Source organism: Falco rusticolus, chromosome 1, assembly GCF_015220075.1.
Source record: "Falco rusticolus isolate bFalRus1 chromosome 1, bFalRus1.pri, whole genome shotgun sequence".
NCBI lineage: Eukaryota > Metazoa > Chordata > Aves > Falconiformes > Falconidae > Falco > Falco rusticolus.
The window spans coordinates 104,699,012-104,724,748 of NC_051187.1; the positions used below are offsets into that span (position 1 = coordinate 104,699,012).

At 39.1% G+C, this 25,737-nt stretch overlaps 1 protein-coding gene across 1 annotated transcript in view; it reads right to left on the reverse strand.

The window, feature by feature from the left end:
* Positions 1–6,395: 6,395 nt before the first annotated feature.
* The window catches only part of ARSJ (arylsulfatase family member J), a 45,653-nt gene continuing 26,311 nt past the window's right edge, over positions 6,396–25,737 (reverse strand). Inside the window, exon 2 of the mRNA XM_037394132.1 lies at positions 6,396–8,965. Coding sequence (XP_037250029.1) covers positions 7,564–8,965 — 1,402 coding nt within the window. The 3' untranslated portion in view covers positions 6,396–7,563. The remainder of the gene's footprint in view (positions 8,966–25,737) is intronic.

A 25,737-nucleotide genomic window follows, 5' to 3' on the forward strand; every position in this document is an offset into this window, starting at 1 on the left:
GCACACAGGACGATGAAAAGTTATTATTTGTTTATGAATTTAGCTGAATTTATTATATTAATATGATATTATTTCCTGTGTACCTCTGAGGAACAACCATGACTAATACGAGAAAGACAGGATTCTAGCTGGACTTCAAGGACTGCCTTCTAGTACAAGTCCTCATGCTGTTTTTTTGCTGGCATGGAGGAGAAGGAAACAGATGTCAGTGAGATCTCAGCCTGCTGTATCTGGAATAGAGAAAAGCTTTCACCGATTTTCATATAACCATCCCCCAAGTTTCGTGAGTGTGAAGCAGTAAGAAAGCGGCTGTAAAGAAAGGACAGGAACCAGAAAGGGTACCGTTTCATCTAAACGTGTTCGTTATCTGCGGCTAACTATTGGATCTTGACATACTCACAGGCTAAAAAGTTTAGTGACTTTCCTGCTAATGACTCGGTAGCGGGGGCTGTGGGAGGCTGAGAGCGGTGGGAGTGGAAGCAGCACGGCGTGTTCCTCCTGCCGCAAACCAGGCACTTCTTGTTCTCCTGCTGCCATTCTGCACAGGGGGGTTCCAAGCAGACTTTCACATCTGATGGCGAAAGCAGAATTAATCATTTAGCCTTTTTCCTTTCAAAGAGAAGGAAGAAAAATCTAGCGGCAGTAAAAATCTCAAAGAAATGATGTTTAAAGACAAAAGGCAGTGAGTTGCTGAAGTCATCTGGGCTGAAGTCCAGGGCTTGTGCACTGCCTCTGCATCTCTGCAAACCCTTCTTTGGGGAGGTTAACACTTATTAACTGCAGGGACTTTCTTCTGCTGTCCAAACAGAATGGAAATGATTAATTTTCAAATCCTCCATAGCTACACGGTAATAAAAGATCAATTATTTCAGGATCATAGAAATAAGTCTCGCTAAGAGATTGCTTAGCGATTACTTGAAAGCCTAAACAATTTGGCAAAGATAAATAACACCAACCAAAAAGCTCCAATATGCTCTTTATAAACACTAACTATATTCACTCCGTCCATGGTGATAAAATGTAATGAAATCTGCTAACAAAACCCCAAATAAAACTTGAATCAATCACTATAAAAAGGTGTGCTGTCAGAGAAAGATTTTAAGAGGTTTGCCCAAAGGTAAGACACTACCAGTTACATCCTTGGCCCTAAAGTTTTGCCAACATTCAGAGCTTTGAAGGCTGGGTATTTTTAGAAGAAAACCAGATGATGACAAATGAAGTATTTCTTTAATGACATCCCATTCACTCCCCCAAAATGCTCCCATTAAATCTTCATTCCATGTATGATACCAGTCACAGCTTGGTACCCTTCATTTGCTCACAGGGCTATGTTTCCCCTCCTTGTCTAGCCTTCTTAAAAAATCAAAATATGTCTCAGTTATCAAAAAGGAACAAATTAGCATATCACATTAGACTTTGGCAAATCTCTCCAAATGTACTGGATTCCGATACTAGCGATGTCCTTTTCCAAACTGTGCTCTCTGTACTTACAATGAACACCTTCTTAACTTCTGGAGCCCCTTTGACTTTCTGCTGCATGCAGTTCTGTGCTGGCTAACCTTAACTAGCAGAAGCAAAGCTGCATTTAAAGGAGGAATAAACATGCCCTTGCCAAGTGATTCTCCAAAGTGATCTTTTGAAGCATGGGAATGACAACAAACATCACAGCCTGCACTGATTTTGGGTGATTAAATACTTGACTTTTACTGACACTCTGATGTTTATAAAGAATTTTAAAATATATTTTTCAGGCTATGTGGCATGACTTTTCAGGACCCTGTTCTTCACTCATTACAGAAATTCACAACAACAGTCATTAATCCGTTCTGTTCCTTCAGCTGCAAGCTAAACTTTAGCAATGGTGCTCTGATTATAACTGAAACAAATGGAATTTATGAAGCAACTTTTAACCGTAACATGGAATATACCTTTGTTGCAACATTAATTCAAACCCAGGCACTTAATGGATCTTCCTTCATGCTGTTAACTGTATTTATGTGTATTATTATTCACTTGCTTGGCAGAGGTAAAAACAAACAGAATGTAGGGAAAGCAAACATTTTTGTACTTTCACACTGGCCTGTCTTTTACACTTCTCCACTTCATCAAGACCTTGAAAGACGTTCCACAGAATTGAAATTAAGTACGTTATTGAGTACTCTGCTGAACAGGAATGGAATGATGAAGTGAAGTTGGTGTTACTTAACCACTAAATTAAATCTTATGCTTTTTTTTTTTTTTCTGTGGGAATATGCATTCCCTGCCTGTTCTTGGAAACAAGAAAATAAAAGACTGAAAGCAGCAAAAGAAAAGTTACTGCTGTCCTGACAGTACAGTTCATTAAGTCAGTAGTCAACAGGCATAGTGTATATTCCAGCATCTTTCTCTGAGCTAACATTATCTTTTGGAAAAGCAGACATAACATCAACAGTATAATTTGCAGTATATGCAATATGAAGTAAACTAGACTTTACTTGCTTTCCTTGAACATCGCTGATGAGTATTTACTGGGTTTAAAGCAAGATGACAAAAGGAACCTATAGTGTCTGTGACTGTTATATACCGAAAATCGCCAAGTATTTTTTTTCCTAGGGCTTGCATGTAACACACAACAATAGTCAGCAAAGGTACAATCCTTTGTTTGTAGATCTCCGTATCTGGGGGAACAAAAAAATCTATAAAACATACTATATGTTATTTTCTTCCTTTCTTTTCCTTTCTTCAGAGATTTTCTGAACCACCTTTGGAGCAGAAGCTTGTAGATCCAGCATCCCCATTTGCACTAAAGAATTCCACTAGAGGGAATTCAGTACCTCCTTGTAGTTTAAGGGGAATGCAGGACATACTCATTGCTTTTCTCTAATTGCATTGTGGAATCTACTGTTACTCTTTACCATCAACTAAATCTGAAGCTCCTTCAATGGACAGAAATTTTAACAGCAAGTCCTTTCCTAATTTACTCCCTAAATGCTGCAGCCCAGCACCCAACCTCATACATTCTAACTTCTGCTGCTGCCTCACTTTCTGTTGCAGAAATCTAATGCACTTTATAAAAGGCAAGTTTCAAAATGTGGATTCCTATGCAGAAGCCTGAGTGTTGGTTGCTGAATGTGTGGTGCATAAAACATAGGGGGAGAAAAAGCAGCTTATTCTGTGCAGTGTGATCACAGACCCCTGCATTTCAATGTTGTCTAGATGATCCCTCAGATAACCCGTTATGTACAACCCCGCACAGATGGAAACATGAGTGCTCTTTCATCATCTTGAAATCCAATCAGCACCCATTACCTGCAGGGAGAAAGAGAAACTTGCTAGGTTTAACAGCCTAATTCACTTTCCAAAAAGCCTCATGTCCCAGCAGATAGGAGAACCTTTTGGATGCCTTCAGACACGAATGACTCCATTAGTTATGACAACTCACATTTCGTGATGGACCTTCACAACCGCACAAACTTTCCCTCACATCTTACAACGCGACCCATACATAAAGACTGCCATTTCAGATTTACTTACCCTTCTTGGCACCTCCTTCCACTGGTCTTTATCTGTAGCCAGGATAGTGTTTTGTCTCCAACTTTATGTCAAACTAAATAACACCACCACCACCACCACAACAATAATAATAATAAAAAGTGAACATGATAAAATTATCTAACCATTAGAGCAGTTCACAAAGCTTTAGAATAAAAATGAGAAAACCTGAAAAGGGCCACACAAATATTTTTCATACTTACAAGACTTTAAAAAGCAATTCAGCGTGATATACTGTGTTCAGGGAGCATCAATCACAAGGCAAGGCTTTCTTGCTTCTGGTTTGGTGGGTTTTTTTCTTTCTCAAGTTTTTCTGTCTTCGTCTCTTCCCTGCAGTTATCCTTGCTCTTCAGGTTGCTTTGCTGTAGAAATGATGATCCAGGATCACAGCTATTAACAATACATGGAAAAGGAAGAAATATTGTCTCCCGACTCAGGCTTGTCCTCCCTAAGGTGTGGATGTCACTAGGACCAGATCAGAGAGCTAGTATCATACCTGCCTTTTTCTTGTACCTATATAGCATGTGGAGAACAGAAGGCTTGAGACAACTTAAAAAGAGTGAATAAAACCCTCCCCCACCCAATTTTTTTCTAGATCTCTTTAAAAATGTGGGTAGAGAGACAAGTTACAGACTTACACCAGATATCAACAGGTATTCACGAGTGCCTTTGCACAAATACACCAGCTGCGTAAAGTGCTAACTCCCTCGCTATGGCTGTCCAGCAGTTAGGACTGCTGCTTTTCCTTCAGAGTACCGGACTGTGGTTTCAGTAAGTCTCGTAGCCTTTTCTGAACAGCTTGCAGTGTTTACCTACCATACCTTCCCTGTGATTGGGCATGTAGCACATTCTGAGACATAAATAACCTGTGAAATCCTGCTGTGAGAGTGAACTACTTCCAACTCTGTACACAACAACGTCAGGTTTGAGAGCTACCGGAGAGAGGTACCACTAAAAACCAGAGACCATTGCTCTGTTGGAGTGAAAAAGAAGTACTGCCTGACAATAGACATGAAAATTGCAACATGGTGTTTTCACATCAGCATCTCTTCAGTAAAAGATTCAGGAAGGCTTCCAAATTGTGGGTACTTTCTAACCCACTCCAAATCCAGCTTTTGGACTATACCAGGTCAGAATATCAATTTCAAGAGAAATTCAGCCTAAGAGCCCTAGAAAACATACTCCCATTGTATTCTCTACAAACACTTACTTCTGTGACAGACTATTTAATACACGGGCATGCAAGAACTGGTCTACTGTTCTGCTTTGCACCAATTACTTTCAAGGACTCCCATTTTGCCTGAGAGAGAACAGATACAAATAATTAGAGAACAAGAAATTGTCAGAGAATAATGCTGTCTGGTTGCTTCAGTCTAATAAAAGCCAAAGCAACCATAAAACTTTCATGGAAAAGGGTGATCACTGATTCTATGAGGGTAATACTTTATTACAGTGTGTACTTTCTATTATGCCAAAATAAATTCAAATATCTTACTCTTCTTTGTGTATAGTTTAGTTTATACATTTAAAATTTTGGCATTTTTTAAATTACCTTGGAAAGTCAGAAACATTATTGTTTCTTTCTAATGCTGAACTCTGTGCAAGACAGGGTATTTCAAACATAAACATCATAATTTACATGTTAAGTTGTAGACCAGACCAGACTGTATAATGTTTCAAAATCAGTTCCGGATTCCTTCACTTCTCTCCTAATGTTTATTATTGAAATGTAGATTCTTTCCTAGATCAGAAAAGGTACACCATAAAAAGTCATCATTTTTGCATTTCTGCATTTGTCCAATTTGTGCATATACCTGTGCACTGATAGCTGATCCAGAATAACTTAGTAAGTTTCACTTTTTCTCAAAGACAACAAAGACATGTATTTTCTCCAAGACATGAATTTTATACATCACATTTTGGAGTGTAATGCCTCAAGACTTTATTATAATTTCTTTTAAGGACGTTGACGGTACATTTTTTAAAAAAGTCAGAAATTAGAGAATGCTTGAGTTCCTAATTACTCACTGAATAGTCTGGATCTTACGTAAAGCTAGACAGATTTCTAAGAAAATTATTAGTCCTCTTCAGCATCACACAATATGAAAAATAACAGTGACAATATTAAACACTTGTGCAGACACACACCATCCTTTTATAATTATTATTTATAGGTAGCTATTTAAGAAGTCTATTTCTATCTTGTCCCCAGTATATTAATTACAAAAGTAACTCCAAAATAGGACTAACTTGTTTCTAAGTTTTCATTAATGACAGCTTTATTCTGCTTTATAGTTGAAACTATGTAATTTACTATGTTTTGGCAGTATATGTCTGCAGTTAGTTTCTTTTCAAAAAAGGTCAGAGGTGTTGGAGCATGGGACATAATTGAGATTTTAGTGTGCACTGATGTTACAAATGTTTAATTTTTCAACTGTAATCCATTTATATGAACGTGACTTCCAAGTCAAGGGAGATGTAGCTGAAGACCACACTTATTTTAAATTTCACCACACCATGTTATAGCTATGTAACAAATGACTCATCATTTTTACTTAACATAATTTATCTTGAAACTTACATATCCATATGTATTGTATCACTTATCACAGATCACCATTAATATGTAGTCAATACATCCATTAGCCCTTTTCCAAGGTGTCTGCATGGATGATTAAGTTTGAACCATGTCTCAAATTATATACATATTGGAACAAGACATTCTGTTTCAGAAGTGAAGTGTCATAAAAATCAGCCCTGCACCAAAAATAATAGTGATAAAAAAGCTTACTGAGTTCATTTAAAATAAACAAGGACAGAACTGCTATCATTAATGCAAAGAAGAGGCAGACTACTTTTATGAATGCCATAAAAATAAACTATTTTAATAGATACATAAATAAAAGGTTTAAAGTAGAATTTTTCCCCCAAACATAAAGATGGCCTAGCTTCTGTACAGAAACTGAACAATATTCATGTGACTCCTAAATTAAATAATCACTTTGTTACATTCAAAATAATTGGAGGCAAATACATAATGAAATGATGCACCTGAATCATTCTCCTTTCTCATTCTAGCAGTGTATACAGTATTTTCTGGTTTTACAGTACTCTGAGGATATTGATCTGTTAAATAAAACTCTGAATGATAGAGTGAAAATAAAATGAAAAATCAAAGGAAAAAACCCCAAACAACCCTTGCACCCAAAAGAGTACCTTGTGTCACCCAGTAATTAAACTTTTAATGGAAGAGAAGTAAGTATTGTGCTGTAAAATAAATTATGTCTTTTACATGTTGTTGTACAGTTATCTTAGTGTTTAAAAATTACATTCACTTTGGTGATGTGTTTTTCTCTATGCCTATAATAACCTATACGTGACGTGTGCTAGCTGTTCACGTGTGTTCAATAACAGCCTTCTGGGTTTACTACAAATGGAGGGAGCTTAGCACACCTAGGAAATTTTTTAAATTTTCTGATTTATGTAAGACAGACAAAGTCTAATTCAAAGCAGCTTTCCTCCTATCATGCCCCTCTCCCCAATACCTCTAAAAAGTTACTCTGACGGCTTCATGGTTTTGCTGTGTTTGTATTGAAAAATGTCATTCTGACCCACAGAGGTTCTCAAATTTTGTTTTTCCTTCCTCTCTATGAATCATCTGTCAGTTTGAGAACATCTGCCATTAACATCTCCATATTCGCCAGATATTATAACTGATTTAGGCAAGGAACCACCACATGTCCACAAAAAATGAGTTTACTGAAATTAAGTGTTATCACCATTGATCTCTGGAATGTAGCTGTGATGGGTGAGCACCATTCATCCCGTAGAGGAGAAAGTTTGTCATGTGGATGGTTATGTACACTCAAGGCAGAGCACTGAGGTATCTCCTGCTGGTGAAATCGAAGAAAAAATTAAAAGGTGACAACTTTTATCCATAGTGCAGAGCTGGCATTTCTAAGATATTCTGTCAGAAGTTCAAGAAAGTTGGGTCAAGCTGACTTGGACTTGGCAAAAGAGGGTGCTTAGAGTCTATCCACCAGCAAGACGTGAACGGCAATGTAATGACTGCCCTTTTTTCCGATTTGCTTTTTTCTTGTTCTTATTCTTCTTTTGCTTATTCGCACCTTTACTTTTGTCTGATTTCTTTTTCTTTTCATCCTCCTTAAACCACGGACCCCAGACTCCTCCATTCAGCTTTGGGTTACTCCGAGGGTCCTTAGGTGGGTATCGAACAGGAACGGCAGTCTTATTAAACTGTGAAAGCCTCCGCAACAACTGCTTCACTACATCTGGATACCTTGCAGAGAGGTCCACTCGTTCATATGGATCAGCGGTTATGTTGAAAAGCCACACTGTTTTGCCAGCCGACCAGGAGACGCGTTCATTGTGCCAGCGGTTGGGGCCCGCGTTGCTGAAGGCCTGGGGAGGTACCCAGTCGCTGTATCCTGGATTTCCCGTCAGTAGTTTCCAATGATTCACTCTGATGGCAGATTGAATCGCAGTGTTCCAGATCCCATAGCCTGCTGCCCAGGACCCATTTTTGGCTTTGGTGTAAATCGGATCAATGTTGTGTAAGATGTCTACTCTTGGAGAACGTCTGCCTTCGCTAATGGTTTCCCATATATCATAGCCATCCAGCTGGATATCTTCATTGATCTGCCCTTCTGCCAGTGTGATCAAAGTGGGGAACCAGTCTGTGATGTGCACAAGCTCCTTACACACAGACCCTTTGTTTTTCAGAAGAGGGCTATGGACAAACCCAACAGCACGGATACCTCCTTCCCAATAGGTCCCTTTGCTTCCTCGGAGTGGCCAGTTACTTCCTCCGGCCATTGGCTGTCCACCATTATCTGAAGAATATATGATAATGCTGTTCTCATAGTAACCATACTTCTTTAAAGCAAGGGTTACGTTGTTTATGGCTTCGTCCAAACAAGCTAGCATCGCAGCGTATCTTCGCCTGTTGATGTTATTTATCGATCGATAATGTTCAAAATACCTGCCTGGTGCCTGAAGAGGCGAATGAACAGCTTGGTAAGCAATATATAAGAATATAGGTTTCCTGGGGTTATGGGAAGCTAAGATTTGTTGTACTTTTTGTGTGTACATCTGCGTCGAGTAGATGCCGTTGTCATGATCCCAAGCCGCATTGTCATTCTCATACAGGTCATAGCCACATATCCCTGGGCTGTCACATTTGAAGTGAGTGTAATAGTCGCCGCTGCCTAAGAGCGAGCCGAAGAAAGTGTCAAATCCTCTCTGTGTGGGCATGCATTCTCTGCGGTAAAACCCCAAGTGCCATTTGCCAACCATGTGCGTTGAATAACCAACCTCCTTCAGCTTCTGAGGTAGCGTGACGTTATCCAGAGGTAAGCAGTTGGGCTGGGTTGGCCGTATAATGGAGTGCTGAAGGCCCGTGTGTATCTGGTACCTGGAGGCAGGGAGGAGACAGGCATCAGGTGGGGAGGGGGGAAAACATGCTGTGGCCCTTACGTGTGGACACCGATGTGCATAACTGTAACAGAAAATATTTCTACGCATGCAGCGATTTTCTCTGAAAATATTTTGAAGAATGTCAAAAACTAAAGAGGCCACACTATTAAATCCGACAAAACAGGAGAACGGCATCTGCTTTGCTTCACAAGTGTCTGAGAGCAGTTCCCCCGCTTTGGCCAGTGGGCGACAACACTGAAAAAACAAGACGCAGCAGCATCACACACTTCTCTCCCTGCTGGCCTCATTTTTCATGTTTTAATTTCCTCGTAGTTGTGAGCAATGTCAAAGGATCTCAGAGGCAACATGCTGCTCGTGAGCCATTCTTTGGGCAGTACTATTTTAAAGCTAGCAAACTCCCAGAGCTTTACGGTACCCCTTCGGTATGATACAAACCCTGGACAGCAGAATGATGACATTGTTCTTTCTGAGCATGAGCAAGTCCTACAGCACTGACCGGAGACCAGCTCTCCCGGCACGCGCAACGCTGACAGCCCGACAGTTGGATTTCTGGTCATCCGTCATGCAATATGCATACAGGCTATGACTTAGAAGAGATATTACTAATATTAAAACAACCGGGTCAGCCATCAGCATGCACATGATGGGGCCTGGCTCTGCTCTCTCCTGGAACACCTACAGTCCCATGCTCCGGCATTCATCTCCTGAGTAAGAGGCATAAGTATGTGCGGATGGCAAGTATCCTGGCCAAAACTGAAGGATGCATGTGCAGTTACAGGGAAAGAGGTTTATGAGCCATCACTCAGAAGGAAGTGGTGATTTCATCACTGGCTCTCCTGTTCAGCAGTCATTTTCTGCCCTTGCCTAACTGCTCAATGAAATGTTTCCTTCCGTGAACTGAGCTAGTCAAAATACCTATATATACAGGAGGACGGATATTTGGAAGTAGGTTTTTTTCCTCCGCAGAAAGCTGTCACATGTCCCCATTAAAAATGGTTATAGAAAATTACGTGGACAAATACAATTTTTACAGTGCCTCATAATTTTCTACTGGTAAACATATCTACAGCATATAAAAATGCTGGACTTTGAGCATGCAACAGCAGTATATTTAAAGGATCGGATAATAAATTCTGCAGTGCAGTACAGTCTATGTGTAAAGAATACATATGGGCTCCATATGATTAGAAAATGAATTCAGCATGGGCAGCAGCAAGCATCAAAATTCAAGGACAAATCCATTTATATTGGTTTTACACTAAAAAATAAAATGTAACAGCATACTGTAAAGCAAAGAAGATTTCTCCCAGCGTGTGCGAATACATCAAATTCTCAGTCATTAATAGAATGGCTAGGTCCACCAATACTATGGATCTTCCCCAAAACCACTTTTTTAATTAATTTGTGCTAGCGGGAGTTGGGACTTCCTGACACATTCTGCTAGTATTGCCAATCTGATTGGCCTCCTGAGCTGTTTAGAAAATTAAAAACATTAGGCTCTGCCTGTCCATAAATAACTTAAAAGTCTGCTTTTATATGATGTCTTCCTGGCCAAGATCTTAGAAGGCACCATAGATGTCTTTAATGCCTGCCAATCTGTAATAATTGTGTAACTCCCATTTTATTCTTGACCTTATTTCCACGGAACCAGAAGCTCTAGCCTAATTCGTTGCAGAAGCTTTGGGTGTTGCACTCTCTGCTTCAAGCTAGCCTCTGCTAACTACACCACAAGGGCTGCTGCTTTGCTCTGTCTCCCTGGCACTTTTTCAGAGCATTGTTTCTGTTAGCAGTTTGTGGATTGGGAGCCCTGCCATCCAATTGTCCCCAAACTCACCAGCCGGTGCTGACAGAAGAGATACTGCCGTAGTTAAAGCACACTCACAAAATCATGCGTTTCTGGGGTCTACACTTTGCTTTTGTTAAAAAAAATACGATGGGCACACGCAAATACCCACGTCTTTCCCATGATTCAAGTATAATATTCTCCTTTTAAAACAGGTGAACTGCAGTAAGGAAACCGTGCTGACTAATGGCAGTGCCCCATAACTCAGTTCACTCCACCTCTGAGAGTCCTCAAGGAACGATGTTTACAAGACATTTCATTGCCTTCTCCTTTGTTTTCCTCTGCCTTTTTAAACTCTTTCAGTAAATTCCCTGTATTTGATCCAACTGGAAAAGTCCTTGCCCCCACCTTGCTCTTTTACTAAATAGCTTCTGGTTTCTTAAATGTTGACAGCCATTTCTACCTTGGGATCAACCCCCAATCCCCGCTGGAAAGTTTCTGCCCTGATAAGCTTTATTTTGCTGGAAGTCAGTATTTTCTCAAAAGCAGTGCTGTAACATATCCTTCCACCCTGCTCCTCAACACAGAAGCTGAACTTTGGGGGGAACGGACAACAGAATCTGTGACACATTGCAAACCAGTTTGCCTCTTTACAATGCCCACACAGAAAGTATGATATTTCGTACAAAGTTAATTCTCATAAAGAATTCATAAAAAACATGCAGATTCCCCAGCTAGGGCCTTTCAATTATATATCCAAGCATGAAATTCCTGCACTGTTAATCTGACAAACACTGAACCAAGAATTACCAAGAATTAGCCTCGGTGATACATATTCTTCTTAGGAAGTTATCTGGTACACAGGAATGCATCTTATTTCAGCAGTCCCCCCAGTAAGTTATTCAATATGCTGGCTACAAGGCACATACAGCAGTCCTGCTTCAGTTCTCTGCTGCTGGCTTCCTTGCTGAGATGCTCGTGTGTTCCCCGTGTGTGTGCTATTTATGGCATAGCTATGCTTCTAGATATATATATATGCACACATACACCGAGACAGGCACTTTTATATTCATAAATGTAAAAAGGGATCTGCAAAATAATCAAATTTAAGCCCAAACATTTTAACTGTAGAAGTGTTTCACAAAAATGACAACCTCTAATTATCAGACTATTATTCACTATCACAAAAATGGTCATGATTTCTTCACTTTTCTGTACCGCATGCCTTCCTAATTGATCCATTAAGTGCCAATGCTACTTTTTCGGTGAAAGTATTTTGTTTTCAAAGGACCTGCAGACCATTCATGGGAAAACAAAATAATCTGAGCAAAAGATAGAAGTAAAGGGCATTAATAGCAATAGGGCAAGTGTCTCAATGTTACTGTTCTGAAACTGTATTTAGGCTGTGCAAGAGAAGAAAAAACTGAACGAGGCAAAGCATAAAGGAAATAAGAGGCAGATGCTGCTTTGGGAGGAGTTCTCTAGAAGATAAACTCACGAGCTCACTAACTGCCATGAAGTGTTTGTGAAATACATTCTATAGATTTCATCACTTTCTACCACAATGCTAGCAATTTCTTTAGAATAAATTGGTTTAATTTAATCCCAAATGCAGAAAGTCAGTTATGATCATGACTAGTCTGGAATTCATTATGATAATTACAACACTGGTAACCAGTTATACACAAACAAATGGTGACAGGCCACAAAATCTCATTTCATAGGTTTCCACACTTCTACCTTTATGGACAGTATTTATATACAGGTAACAGACTGATAATATTCTGTACAAAGTAGAGGGGTTCAAGACTTGTGAATACTTTATATGCATGTACTATGCCCTCTTTCTCCCTACCCCTCCAAGTTCCTAGATCTCAGCTGTCTACCTGCAATCTGAAATCTGCAGAACAAGGAACTAAGTATGTTCAGCTAATAATAAGCATATTGAAAATGAATTTATCCTCACTACACTGGGATGGCTCTTTCTTGCGCATTTTCTACTCTTCTATTTTCTTAGTGTGGAAGTTGTTCAGATGTTTACAGTGAAAACACTGCTAACTGTGCCAGCCAAGGCAGCTGTTTAAGGCTAGTTGACTGTTACACCACTTTGTTTACTTGTTTGTAGTGGAAAGTTTAAAGCAGTGGACTCCCAGTGGGAGTATCTTGATGACTTCACAGGTCCTTTGCTTCTTGGATGCTGAAAGAAGTATTTCTTAAAACAAATGAATAAACAAATAAATCCTCCATCCTGAGTTTGAGCTCAGGGTACTGCTTTCCAACACCATTTCCCATCCTGTTTTAATCTAGAAAGACACAAAGCTAAGCCAGTGGCTTTTACATTACTCCTGCCTTCAGTCTCAAGGTGCAGAGACCATTAAGTTGTTAAAGGTCAACTGCACATTCAAGTGCCAGAGCCTTTGTGGATGTAAATCACAACGGGGATACTAAAGTCAATTTGACCTGAGCTTGAGGAATGCATTAACATTTCGAGGGTTAATTTCCCCTTTCTGATGTCCTTAGTAAAGCTAAATTAGTTTCCCGGTTCTCATCTGGAGAGCAAACCAAAGTAGAGAAGCAGATCAATGACAGTAATCTTTGCACATTTTCATTACTATTCCCCTGAAGCAGAGAGCAAGACTTAAGGTCTGTATTGTACAAGAGATTCTCCTGGCATGCCTCACATCCCCACGCTGCTTATGCAGTCTTAAACGTATGTAGACCAAACCGGTTGTCCTTAAAAAAAGTTTCCCCAAGGAGTTTTCTATTGAGTATTTTCACCCTTAACTTCAGGGTGGGTTCTGTACTGAGGAAGAAGCTGGGATGTTCCTAATTTTGTAATGTGCATGTACAAAACTATTGATTTTAAGTTCTCATGATGTTAAAATACTGCATTAATTGTCTTCGAACTGAGATTCTTGTTAATCTTCATTAACAGAGGAGCACAGTTTGAAGTTTCTAATTTCAGGAACTTTTGCTAGCACAGGTCTAGTTAGTACATGTGGAAAATATATTTTTATTATGCTTGCATAGCTCAGGATATGTCAAAATTTTTTTCTCAGCTTTAAAAATAATAAACTTTAGCCTAGGATTTAGAAAAGAGTATTTCAAATAAAAAAAAGCATCTGCCAGAAGGAGTTGCAAACAGTGATAGCACTGAGGTACACATGCTACATTAGTTGAAGGGATCGTTATTGATTATGCATTTTCTTGTTAAAAATAATAAAATACAGCATGTAGATAGCAGTTTATCTTAGGGACTGCTAAAGAACAGTCTTTGACATCTTACCTGAAACTTTACATAGAACACAACAGCTAGAAATGTAGCTATTCCAGATGAGTAAAGAATGTAGAAATTGGTGACAGTTTATGCTTGGAGGTTCCCAGTCCCCAGAGGTCCACATTAGCGGGGAGAAAAAAACCCAACAACACACTTGCCACCAGCAAATCACTAGAAGCAGAGCCCTATGACCAGCAAAAGAAAACAGATTGATAGAGACTACTTTATTGTGGACTGAGGCTTTAAGCATGAAGTCCACAAACCGTAATCGTTTGAAAAAGCTGTTACTTTGGGCAGATGTGTTTACTCTTATTTACCTCAAAGTTATTTGGAGCTCTGTAAGATGCTTGCGTGGGAAAGAGAAGCTGTCTGGAAGTCCTTCTGCTTTCAGCCAGCCAAACAAGCTGGTGAAGAGCATGGCAGAGAGATGCAAAGTTCCTGATCAGACACGGACTGACACGAAAGAACCACACAAAAATGATTTTGCATCAGAAAGATTTGCCATAAGAACTAAATGTTTTATGCTGAATCTGCTAAGGTTTTAAAAAATATAATGAGAAAGTAAAACTGGAAGAGGAGCAGGTTGATACTGAACACACTGGGGCAGAGGACTGAGCTAAGCTAATTTAAATGAGATGCAAATAAACCTATCAGAGCCTGACATGAATTGCTGCAAAGCAGTCAGCATCAATTCATAGTCTCTTCACACTGATGACAACAGAAGCCATAGCCTGTAGCCACAGTGCTTCTTTCTCATTTCATATTACATAAATTTACTGATAAGCAAAGTGTTGTCTAAATGTTCAGGTCTGTCTTATTTCCAGTCTTGCCTTTGCTAATTTCCACTTATCATGCTTCCCTGAGAGCAAACGCAGGCAGTAGGCATCTCAGCATTTGTTAAGGCAGCAAGTTGGACTAATCTTTTCTGAACCAGACCGGGTTAGCTAAGCTCTGTCAATCACACTTCTTCAGTACTGATGGTCTATGGCAACCAGGTACTCTTCCACGTGATACATTTTCTAAACAAAAGCATAAAAGGTTGGGGTTTCATGCGGTATAGTCTTTCAGAAAGTATCTTAAGAAGCCTTAAGCCTATGCTACAGGAGTTACAGTTTGTCTTTCAGAAACAGCAGCTATGCAGCAGCGCTGGGGATGGTGGGTTTTTCTGCCCTAAGTTCTGGCTACTTGGTTCCAAAGTAAAGTTAGAGCTAAGGCTTCAGTTCAACACACAGTTTAAATAAGAATGTAGTTTCAGCCAGGTAGTTGGCTGAAACAAGACCAAAGCAAGCAATCAAAGTTTGAGCCATGAACATGAGTGATGCGATAGGTATGGAAGTAACTCTCAAGTCAGCCATGCAGCATTTTGTCCTGGTTAAGATCCTGAACAACACTAAGGAATGAAGGAAACGCTTTCTACATTAGAACATGACCTGTCACAAAATGTACCCTTTTGCTGAACAATATAAATTAAGGGTAGACAGGATGTGTTGGCTTATGCTGCCTATTTTTCTAGCTGCTTAAGATTGTGGGTAAGATATTCTACGTACCTACAGCATTGTCCAAGTGGTCTGAATCAGAAAATACTTTTATTGATATGTGCAAATGGTACCATAGTTAGAGAGTTACTTCCCTAAGATGGGTGGGTGCATGACTTACAGAAGAAAATCTCCTTCTAGAAAAAAAAGAAGTAAAGATTTATTACTAGAGTTCTTCACTGGGATATGAGTTATGGCTGGAGGGTTCAAATGAGCTCTTCTGCAGCAAATGACATGCAGAATACTGTGCCACTGCCTGACCAACACTGAGATATTTTTTTCAAATCTTAGGGAGGCAAAGGCTGTCCATTTTCTGAAGTAGGCATGATCCCTCTGGTCCCCATGGTCCTGGTTCTCAACTCTTCAACTGACCAAATGCTGGATGCACACTGGGATGAGACCTGGGTTCGTGTCATTGCCTCAGGTTTCCTACTTTCCTGGGGAAAGAAACAGGGAAGCCCAACTGAATCTGAACAATCCCCCTCAGAACATTTTCTCTGCTCAAGTCTTCTGTCACTGTTAAATGTATGCCAGAAAAAACCCTACGAATCTATAATTTAACCATTTTTATCTTCTAGTTTAAAGCTTTAAGATTTTGGGGAGGGAAGGTGGGTTATGAGTGTTGAAGGATCAGAGAAGCAAATGCAACATTAAAGACTAAATGTGAATGCCAAACCTTTGCAGCCTTTCACTGTGTCAGCCCACGTAAACCCAAAGTTTTCACACACAGACATACACACACATTCATTTCATCTTCAGCTGTATGCTTTGAATTTTTATGTGCTTATAAATCAGAGCAGAAAAATACCCACTTCTAAACCAAGCGTTTATATAAAAAAGTCTAACAAATTATTTACTGTTTTATCACTCTGGCAGCGCTACTGCAAACATTTCACTTGAAAAGTTCTGAATCTTACCCTACTTCCCAGTTTTGGGGGGGTGGGGTGGGTTTTCTGTGTGTTTTCAAATCACCTAAGGCTCTTCCATCAAATACAGGAAAAGAAAAAATAAGTAGTGATTTATTTGTGGACTAATAATGTTACCTTTTTTGTTCCAATTACCTTTTTCCAAGCACCTACAGGAGTGAAGGTATCCAAGTGCCATTTGGATTTTGATGTATCAACTCAACCTCAAAATCACTTGAAAATTCTCATGCAAGCCTTGACATTTGGCCATTTAAATAACATACTTACACCACTACATCACTTACACTGCAAATACATTTTTATCATCTAGCACCTAGAAATGCCACCCAGTTACACTAGCAAAAATAAACATTTATCAATAGCAAGAACCAGAGGGACTTGCAGTGATGGTTGTGGTGGTTCAGAAGCCCCCACGCACAACGATGGACCCTGCTGCTCACAAGCTGGAGAACCAAGCCAGAAAATATTGTTCTTTGTAGCTCTATATTCTGACCAATTTTGCATCTCAAGGGTATCCACCAGCTCTACTCTCTTTTATCTTCCCAACTCCTGCTGATGCAACTGGCACCCAGCAGCGAGGCAGAGCTTGATGAACAGCAGAAAAGAAATTGTCTCTAGAGTTGCCAGCTTTAAAGGAAAAATAGCTGACTGTGTAACCAAGCTGGGAGAGAAAATAAACAGAAACTTTTATCTGTATTTCCTCGGGGTTACTTTTCCTGATTGCAAGGGGCTGTTGGTGCCTGGAAAAATAAAAATTGTATAATGAAAGTCAAGCAGAAGTTTCAACTTTAAATCACCCCACAAATTAAGATGTAATTAGTATTTTTATACATTAATTCTGATTTTTTACAAAACAGTATTAAACTGGCAGCATATCCACTACTAACCTTTCCTGTCATTGAGACAATTTCTCTGCTGAAATAGGAGGACAAAAAGAATAAAGGAGAACATGGGAGTCAGCCACAGCTGGAATGCACATGTGTGTATGCAGCTATTGTTTTCCTTGCTCCCAGTTCACTGCAGCTGTTGAAACAGAGCACAACATTTCCAACTTTATCACTGCATGTTATTCATTTAGAAAAAAAAAAGGGGGGGGGGAATGTGTTATTGCATAATCGGCACTCTCTGTTTCATGTCTACATGTAAGTGACATGAGAAGAAAACAATTTGACTAAATACTTTGCATGCCAACCACAAATCCAAACATTGCCACCAAATTCTGGGCTCTCAGCAAAAATAGATCCTATTGGATATTACACCTAATCAACATGTGATGAGGAAAAGAAATGCACTGCTGAGAAGTCAGGAGTGTACCGGAGCTACACGTGCAAGAAGAGAGGCTCGCATGAACAGACCAGCCCTGCATATTCCTCTGAAGTTAAGGCAAGTAAATGGCAAAGGTAAAACAATTCATTAGTAAGAGGTGAGTTTTCTAGTCCAGCTTCAGTCATTTTTACAGGAGGAAAAAGAGATGAAAATGAGATAAATGGAATCTAAAAGCCCTAAGTTGGCAGGCAGAATTCCCCCCTTGGGCACTTCAAAAAGTGGGCTGCAGACCCTGTTGCAAGCACTGCACGAGGCTGAAGTAAAAACAGCACGCAAGGAGAGGGACACAGCACCTACCAGTTTGTAAAGGCTGTTCTCTGTGCTACAGCACGTAACTCCTGAGCATTGAAATTGTGTAAAAAGCAGCCTTCACTTTAACCTGTGCATTCACTGCTGTGCCGAGATAACACAATCTCAGATACTATTAATATTCTGGACTAGTCATTCTTACAGATAGTGTGAATTTCAGTGTGTCTCATCGAAGCATTCTGCCTAAAAAAATACATTAAATTGGTAATAACACAGGCCTTCTTACATAACCAGGAAAAAAAAAATGGCCACGTAAATGTGTGAAATAGTTTTCAGCTAAAAATCTCAAGGCTGAAACTCATAATTCTGTGACAGTTTAGAAAAATTAGTTCATCTCTATATAAGAAATTATTTGGTGAATGCACCTAAGGGATGTGAAAGATATTCATTATATGGCTGCCTTTCATAAGAAGGCATCTTTCATAAAAATGACATACTCGATAGCAGCCCTTAAGGTAGCAGCCAAACAGTTATTTTCTCCCTTTACACTTTAATTAAAGTACCCATTTTGACCATTTATTACTATTTCTGAATTAATATTGTCCTTATGTATTATTCATATATCCAATACTTAGAGTCTATATCAACCTAAATGACCTTGAATTGACAGCATGGATGACTGAGGACAAAATGACAAGATCTAAAATACACGTTAACAACTACCATATCATGATTTTAGATTATATCATTTGAGAGACATAATTGCTTTATAATTAAAGAACATTATGACATTGAAAAAAATCAGGATTATTCAGAGACATCTTAAGTGTTTTAGATACCTTCACACAACACCCAAACTTTGTGAAAGCTATAGTTTTATATTAACCATTGAACAACTACATAAACATACCGTTTCTGAGCATGACATTGGAGAATGTCAGAGCTTCATCACTTTATTGAGCTTAAGTATATCATAGGCCCATTAAGATTCTTTCAAAACCTTAGAACAGTCTTTAAAACTCCAATTTAAAACTGGAGATAAATTATTATTGAGAGTATGCTAATCAAGTGGTAATGGCCACTACCTCTCTTTAGTGTTTACAATATTCCTATTATCTTGCTCTACGTTATGTCTCAAGTTCAATTTTCTCAATGCACCTCTTATAGGAAGAACCGATTCTAGCCCCTGCAATCAATACACACCTACTTAAATAGAAGGATCAACTCCATCAATTTCATTTGCATACTCTTTTAGATAAATTTTTGCTCAGTGTCATCAAAATATCAAAATGAGTCCCTGAATTAATACATGAAGCCTCTTTTTTAGTGTAGGGATTCCTTGTGAATGCCGATTAATTAAGAAATACCCTTGGATACGTATTTCTGTTTCATCTCAACTCTGCTATTCTATTTGTTCTACTTAACGCAATCCATCGTATAACATGATTGTGTAACACATACATTGCATCAAAAGGAAATTATTATCTCTTCCTTCATCTCTCATTATCACAGAACAATTCAACATAGCAGGATATCAACTTAGAGCAATGTGATATAGCTGAGCATTTATGTTTAAAGATTAATTACACATTTCTAGACACTTGTAATTGATACTGTTGACACATCGGTTGCATATTAAATGATAAACAGTTATTTGAAACTGAAAAAGTGAGAGTGCGCAATCCACTTATTTCACTTAAGCAACATAATTTCCAAGTTTTACACAGACTGCAAAACCCACCCAGACACCTCCTGTTTAAGATCTTTAACACCCACATTCCTGACGGCAAGATAACGATGCCCTTTGCTGTTGTCTCTGCAGGTATCCTGGGACAGACACGAGCTGGAAATTTTTTCATGCCACTCCACAGCTTTTGCTAGAATTGAAATAATTTTCCAAGAAAAGCTATGGCCACGTGACCATAAAGAACACCTTTATCTGGATTGAAGAAAGAAATGCATTTTGCCTTTTCAACAACATAGATAGTTTTCTGGGCTGACATTTACTGGCAACAGCAGTGGCGCTGAATCATTAGCAAAAGAAATAACCTTGACTTGAAAGAGAGGGCTGGGAGCCAAGAGACACGCTTTCTTCTGGGTTCTGCATAGTTTTTTGCCTGAGCATTGCAACTGACCTCCAATTCTTTTGTCCTTCTGACACTCTCATATAGTTTCTTAAGTCTTTTGTATTTCTTATTCCTTTAAGCAGGGATGGTACGACATCTATAGCTAATGCTCAAAATGAGCTTTTTATCTTCTGATAAAAACCATTGGCAGGATGCAAAGAAGCCTCACCCTGATGCTAAAACCAGTTTGTTAAAACACAGCACCTGGAAGCACCTACTCATTCACAATGATAAACCAGCAGTTATGTGCTAATTCAGCCACATATTGCTGGCTTCTAGATCCTACTTCCTCATTGAATTCACACTGTTGGTAGCATTACTGGATTTTCTTTTCTACTTCCTGCTTTACCTGAAAAATATTGTATTAAAATACTTTTTTTTGGAACTGACCACAACACGCCAAGTCCATTTTTGATTAAGACAATGGCTGGTGTTGAAGACACTGTGTGCGGTTCCCGAAGAAATAATGTATTAAGATAATTAATTATTTTATTAACCTGGGTCCCAGATGGAAGGTTCCTGATTGACAATATGGGGAAATAAAACATCTTTGTTTATTCACAGGGGAGATTCAACATAGAAATTAAATACTTTCACTGCCATTATCTGAGTGGATGTAGATGTAGGTGTGCTTTTCTAGCAAAGGAAGGAAGGAGTGGGGAGCAGCGTTTCAGGGCTGTCAGTCATTTATGTGACAATTTTTAACTAACATATTACATACTGTATAATATGGCAGAAAAAGGAAAGTAAAATGTCTGTATTCAAAGCACAACATTTTTCTAACTTTAGGGATTTTCACACTTTTGTAAAGCAATAAAAGTATGATGACAAATTGAACTCTTTTCCCACGTATCCTTAAATGTTGTGGTCATCAATTTATTTCTCTCTTAAAAGCTCCATAGGCTGGAATTCCAAAGGAACAAACCAGCTTCAGCAGGTACTGTGCCCAGCTCACTGTGACCCCTTGTAACAGGGGCGAATACTAGAACGCCCCGAGATTCAGCTCCCACAGCTGCCTCCGACTGTGACGAGGCAGCATAACACCAGGAGCTTGGTACTTCATAGAGCTGTTTGCTGCTTCTGTACCGAACAGATTGGAGTCTCTATCTTTGCATTTTGTCCAAAATAGGCAAAGGCTAGGAAAAATGTAAGGCTGCCATGCAGAGCAGGAGTGCAGTGAAATCAGAAAGCTCCCCGTGTCGGGGATTAATGGCAGCCCACACATGTGATGGTTGCAAGATGCCGGGGCATGGGGCACTACAAAGCCCCCTCCCACTATCCTGCTACACTTTTCCCTTCCCTTCAGTTTCCTACACCACCAAAGAGAACAAACTAGAGTTAATAAGGGACAGAGGTTAACAGCACTTCTGTTTCTAGGCCTCCATTCAACTGAGTAATGAAGTGATTTGGATAAATGCTTCTTTATTTCCCTCCTAAATCCGGCTTAGCAAAGCAAGTAGTGCTATCTTGGAAGTCACTGCTGTGCTCTCTAATCCTTTCTAACGATCGGTAATTTCTCATTTATACTGCTCCTCAGTCACATCTTGCTTTACTGTTTGCATTGCAGGGGTGTCCAAAAGCCTAACAGAAAGTGTGGCAGCAGCACAATAGGCCTAGAAATAAAATGGAGTATAAGATAGGGGGTGAATGGAAACAGGTGCCTGATCATTGTTAGTCCAACAAAAATCTAGAAACCACATCTCTTACATGTATAGCAAAGCATACAGAAAATATTTGCTATAAAATGTTAATATGTTAAACAAACTGTGTCTATTTAAGATGTTAGTAGGTGATTTTGATTCCAGACCAAATACGGCAAAAATGACTCATGTAATAGAGTGAGTTCTATAACCATAAGTGAGGTGCAAATCAGACACACACAAAGTTTTGGCAGGATGCATTCAACATATTAAACAATGAAATCCTAGTACATACATGGAACCTATGTATAGATGCCATCTATGTTGTACACCTGCCTTCTGTGCGTCTTTTTCCCCACTACCTGAAAACACTTGTTTAATAGAGTGATATGAGCATCATATACCCTGTGATAAGTGATTTAAGGGCAGTTATCTTCTTGAAAATGTAGATTGCTCATATGGAGGTAGTAGTTTACTATTCTGTATGCGTAATATTCCATACTATTCCATGAAAGAATTTCAAGGCAGAGTATCTTGGGAGAGGTGGATGGGATTAGCAGCCTGACTCATAAGGATGAAGTTTGTACTGACTGCACAGGGCCCTTGTTTAGATCTCTCATTTCAGTTGTTTGGACCTAGCTGCTCTTTCCGTTCCCCAACGTCACTTACCAGATGGACACTTGATAGTAACCTATTTTGTCCTACAGTCAAACCAAAAAAGTGCTCATACAGTCATACTTCTCTCATTCAGCTATATGCCATTATTATTCTTGATTTCACTACAACCCACCCATGTATATTATACAGAAAGAATGAGCATAAATTATGGTGTTGTGTTACTAATTGATTGCATATATTGTCATAGCCCATGAATTTCCATCACTAACTTCAACAGTTGAAAGACAAAATCAACATAATATTGTAAATTAAAAACAATTAAGAAAAACTGAAGTAGTTTACATCGTGATCTTTTAGAATATGAGGCATTTGCTTTTTTCAAAGGTTTCTTTTGGAGCTGTGACAAACAAAATTTTTGAAATTAAAAATAAAAGATAGAAGTAGTGATTCTTTGAGAAGAAAGGGAACCACGTTTAGCATTTATCAAAGTGTTTGTTTCACTAAATCGCTACAGAGCTCTGACTTGGGAAGACCCCTTTGTATGGAAAGACTTTCCATACCTGCTTAAATTCATTGGAGATAGAAGAGCTTCCTTGAACAGGATGGATTTAAACAACTGCTTGTTCTTGAACTGATGCTTAAGTGCACTTCCAGTCTGCAACATCACAAGAAATTCAGAAACCAGTTTTTACAGCTAAAGACACAAATAGGTGCCTAATGGGATTCTCAAAAGCATGTCCCTAAATCTCCATGAAATCAATATAAGTTACAGAAATTATAAAAAGATCACTTATTCCCGATATGCATTATTAAATATCCTTTAAAAAAAATCTGGTCCTTCAAGGCTTTTCTGTAACCCTAGCACTCCAGCCAGGACAACTGAATTTCTTAAGGTGGGTACAAATTTAGGCATGAGGAGGTCTAATATGACATCCAGGTCCTCAGAGTAGCATAGCAACTTTTTTATTAGAAGAAAATACGTACACTGTCCAAAACACTTATTTTGACAAAGGAGATCAGTAAATTTTCTCTATATTGACTTGTAATCCTCTTGCCCCAGTGGAACTGTATATCATATAAGTAAACACATGAATGATGTAGTCCTCCTCACCCCCTTTTTTTTTCTTTTGCAAAAGGGAAATTACAAAGGCACACTTTGTTTTCTCAGAGTCTCCAAACCAAAATTATCATCACCACAGAAAAGCAACTCCTTCACATTTTATCTTAAACCTTAGGGTTTCTTTAGGAGCCAAGCATTTGTTGAAAAAGACAACAGTAAGACCGTAACCCATCACTCCTTTTCAAGCACAATTAACTATGTGGAACATTACTCAATCAGTAGCAAATAACTTGTGGCTCCCAAATCACTTTTGTCCTTTCAAGGTTGTGAAATTATGGATTTCAGTGGTTAAGAATCATTGTAATAACGTCAAAATGAACAAAACACTGCAATGCCAAACAAATGAAGCATCATCATTCAGAGTCTGTTCTCGTTATTTCCAACATTCATCTCAGCATGGGGAGAGGAATATGGGAATTGTGGGGATTGTAAAGGGAAAAGACGGAAGGAGAAGAAAGAAGAATCAGGCATGCTTCATATCTGCCATGAATGAGAAAACATTTATTTCCTCTTCAGGAGCCAAGAGAGTTAAAGGAGGAGAAAATCGGCACAACTGAATGCACGCACAGTAATTTGCTGACATTGTATAGTATTGTCTGCATTACAACTGTACAATACCACACAGAGCTGATGAGTTGTGACAATACCACAGAGCTATCTTCATTTGGGAGAACGTGAAGATGTTAATAAAACTGCTGAATATCAGAACATCACATCTGTTCAGTTTTGTTTGTATGAGACTTTTCCATTCATTAAACAAATCTGTCTTCTTAGCGTAGCTCTAATGGGTCACACAGGAGGGAAGCAGCCCAGAAGAAGCTGTAAACCCTTCAGGGAGCCTGTCAGCTAACTTAGTAACAAAATTCTTATCTGTATTTTCCTATTTGTAATACAAATATTTAACTCATTTACACAGCAATTCCTTTTCAGTCTCAAAGTGTCTCACAAAACAGATATATCATCATCCCTACTTTAAATATAGGTGCTCCAAAATAGGGAAAAATGAAGCATCTCGCAGAAGTAACCCAGCACCAAAGGCGTAACTGTAGGAAGAGCCCTGCTCTTCCCAGTCACAGCCTGGGGCTCCACAAAGGCGTAAGAAAAGTTCAGGATTAGGTTCAGTGCCCCAGCGATGGAAAACAAGACAGCTCTTCGAAAAAGCAGCTTCACACAAGCAAAGGTTAGAAAAGCAAGAATGCAGTTGGATGCCTGATACTAACTGATTCGCAGTTGCAAACTTGATCTAGTTTGTGTCTTAACAATTTTCTCCACAGATTTTTAGCCATCTACATTAACCAAACCTGAAACTTCCTACTGCAATTCCTTACCGTGCACAACTTGAGCTTAACAAATTGTTGCCAACTTTGCAAATACTGAGCGCAATGGGATCAGTTACCCAGGTTTCTCACAAGAGTGAGTACACACTATACAACACACTTTCAACTCGTTCTGTGAATGTGCCCCTACAATGTAAACATGCTGCCTAAACACACCAGTTCTTCACTAATATTCCCTGTTGACTTCTTCAATATTCAGCACAAAATATACATTGAGTTCTGGTAATGTGACTGCATGACTGTAAAATCTTTCAATTATTCATTTTATGCCCAGCTTTCCATGAGCAGTGCTCTATAAATTGCAGGACCAACTTTGCTTTTATTTGTGTTAAAATCAAGCACCGGCCTTTCAAAATTGGGCTTACATGTGCGTGTTCAAAATCAAAATGCGAGAGAGGTAGCTAGAGTCAGCAGCAACAAAATGGGATAGCAGCAAAAGATCTGTAAAGCCTTAGCTTGCATTCCTTGGTGAGCTGAGTCTGGGCTAAATAGGCGTTTTGGCTCTGGCTTGGGAAAATGAAGCTTCTTTTATCGTTCTGATAGAATCTGTTTAACCAGCAGGGAAGCAGTACTGATGGTCATTTGGGGGAACTGCATCGATCTCTCCTGGTAAGAATGGAGACTGCTGCACCATGTTAGGAAGAAAGATGAAAGAAGGGAAAGATGAAAAATCCATGGAAACCACATTAGAACCAGAGGGACTTCACGATTTCATTAGGGCTTGATCCAGTTATTAACACTACCCAAAATTTTAAATTAAGCCTTTCATTACTTTTTGTACACTTTCCTTTACGGCTTTCAGTACGTAATAT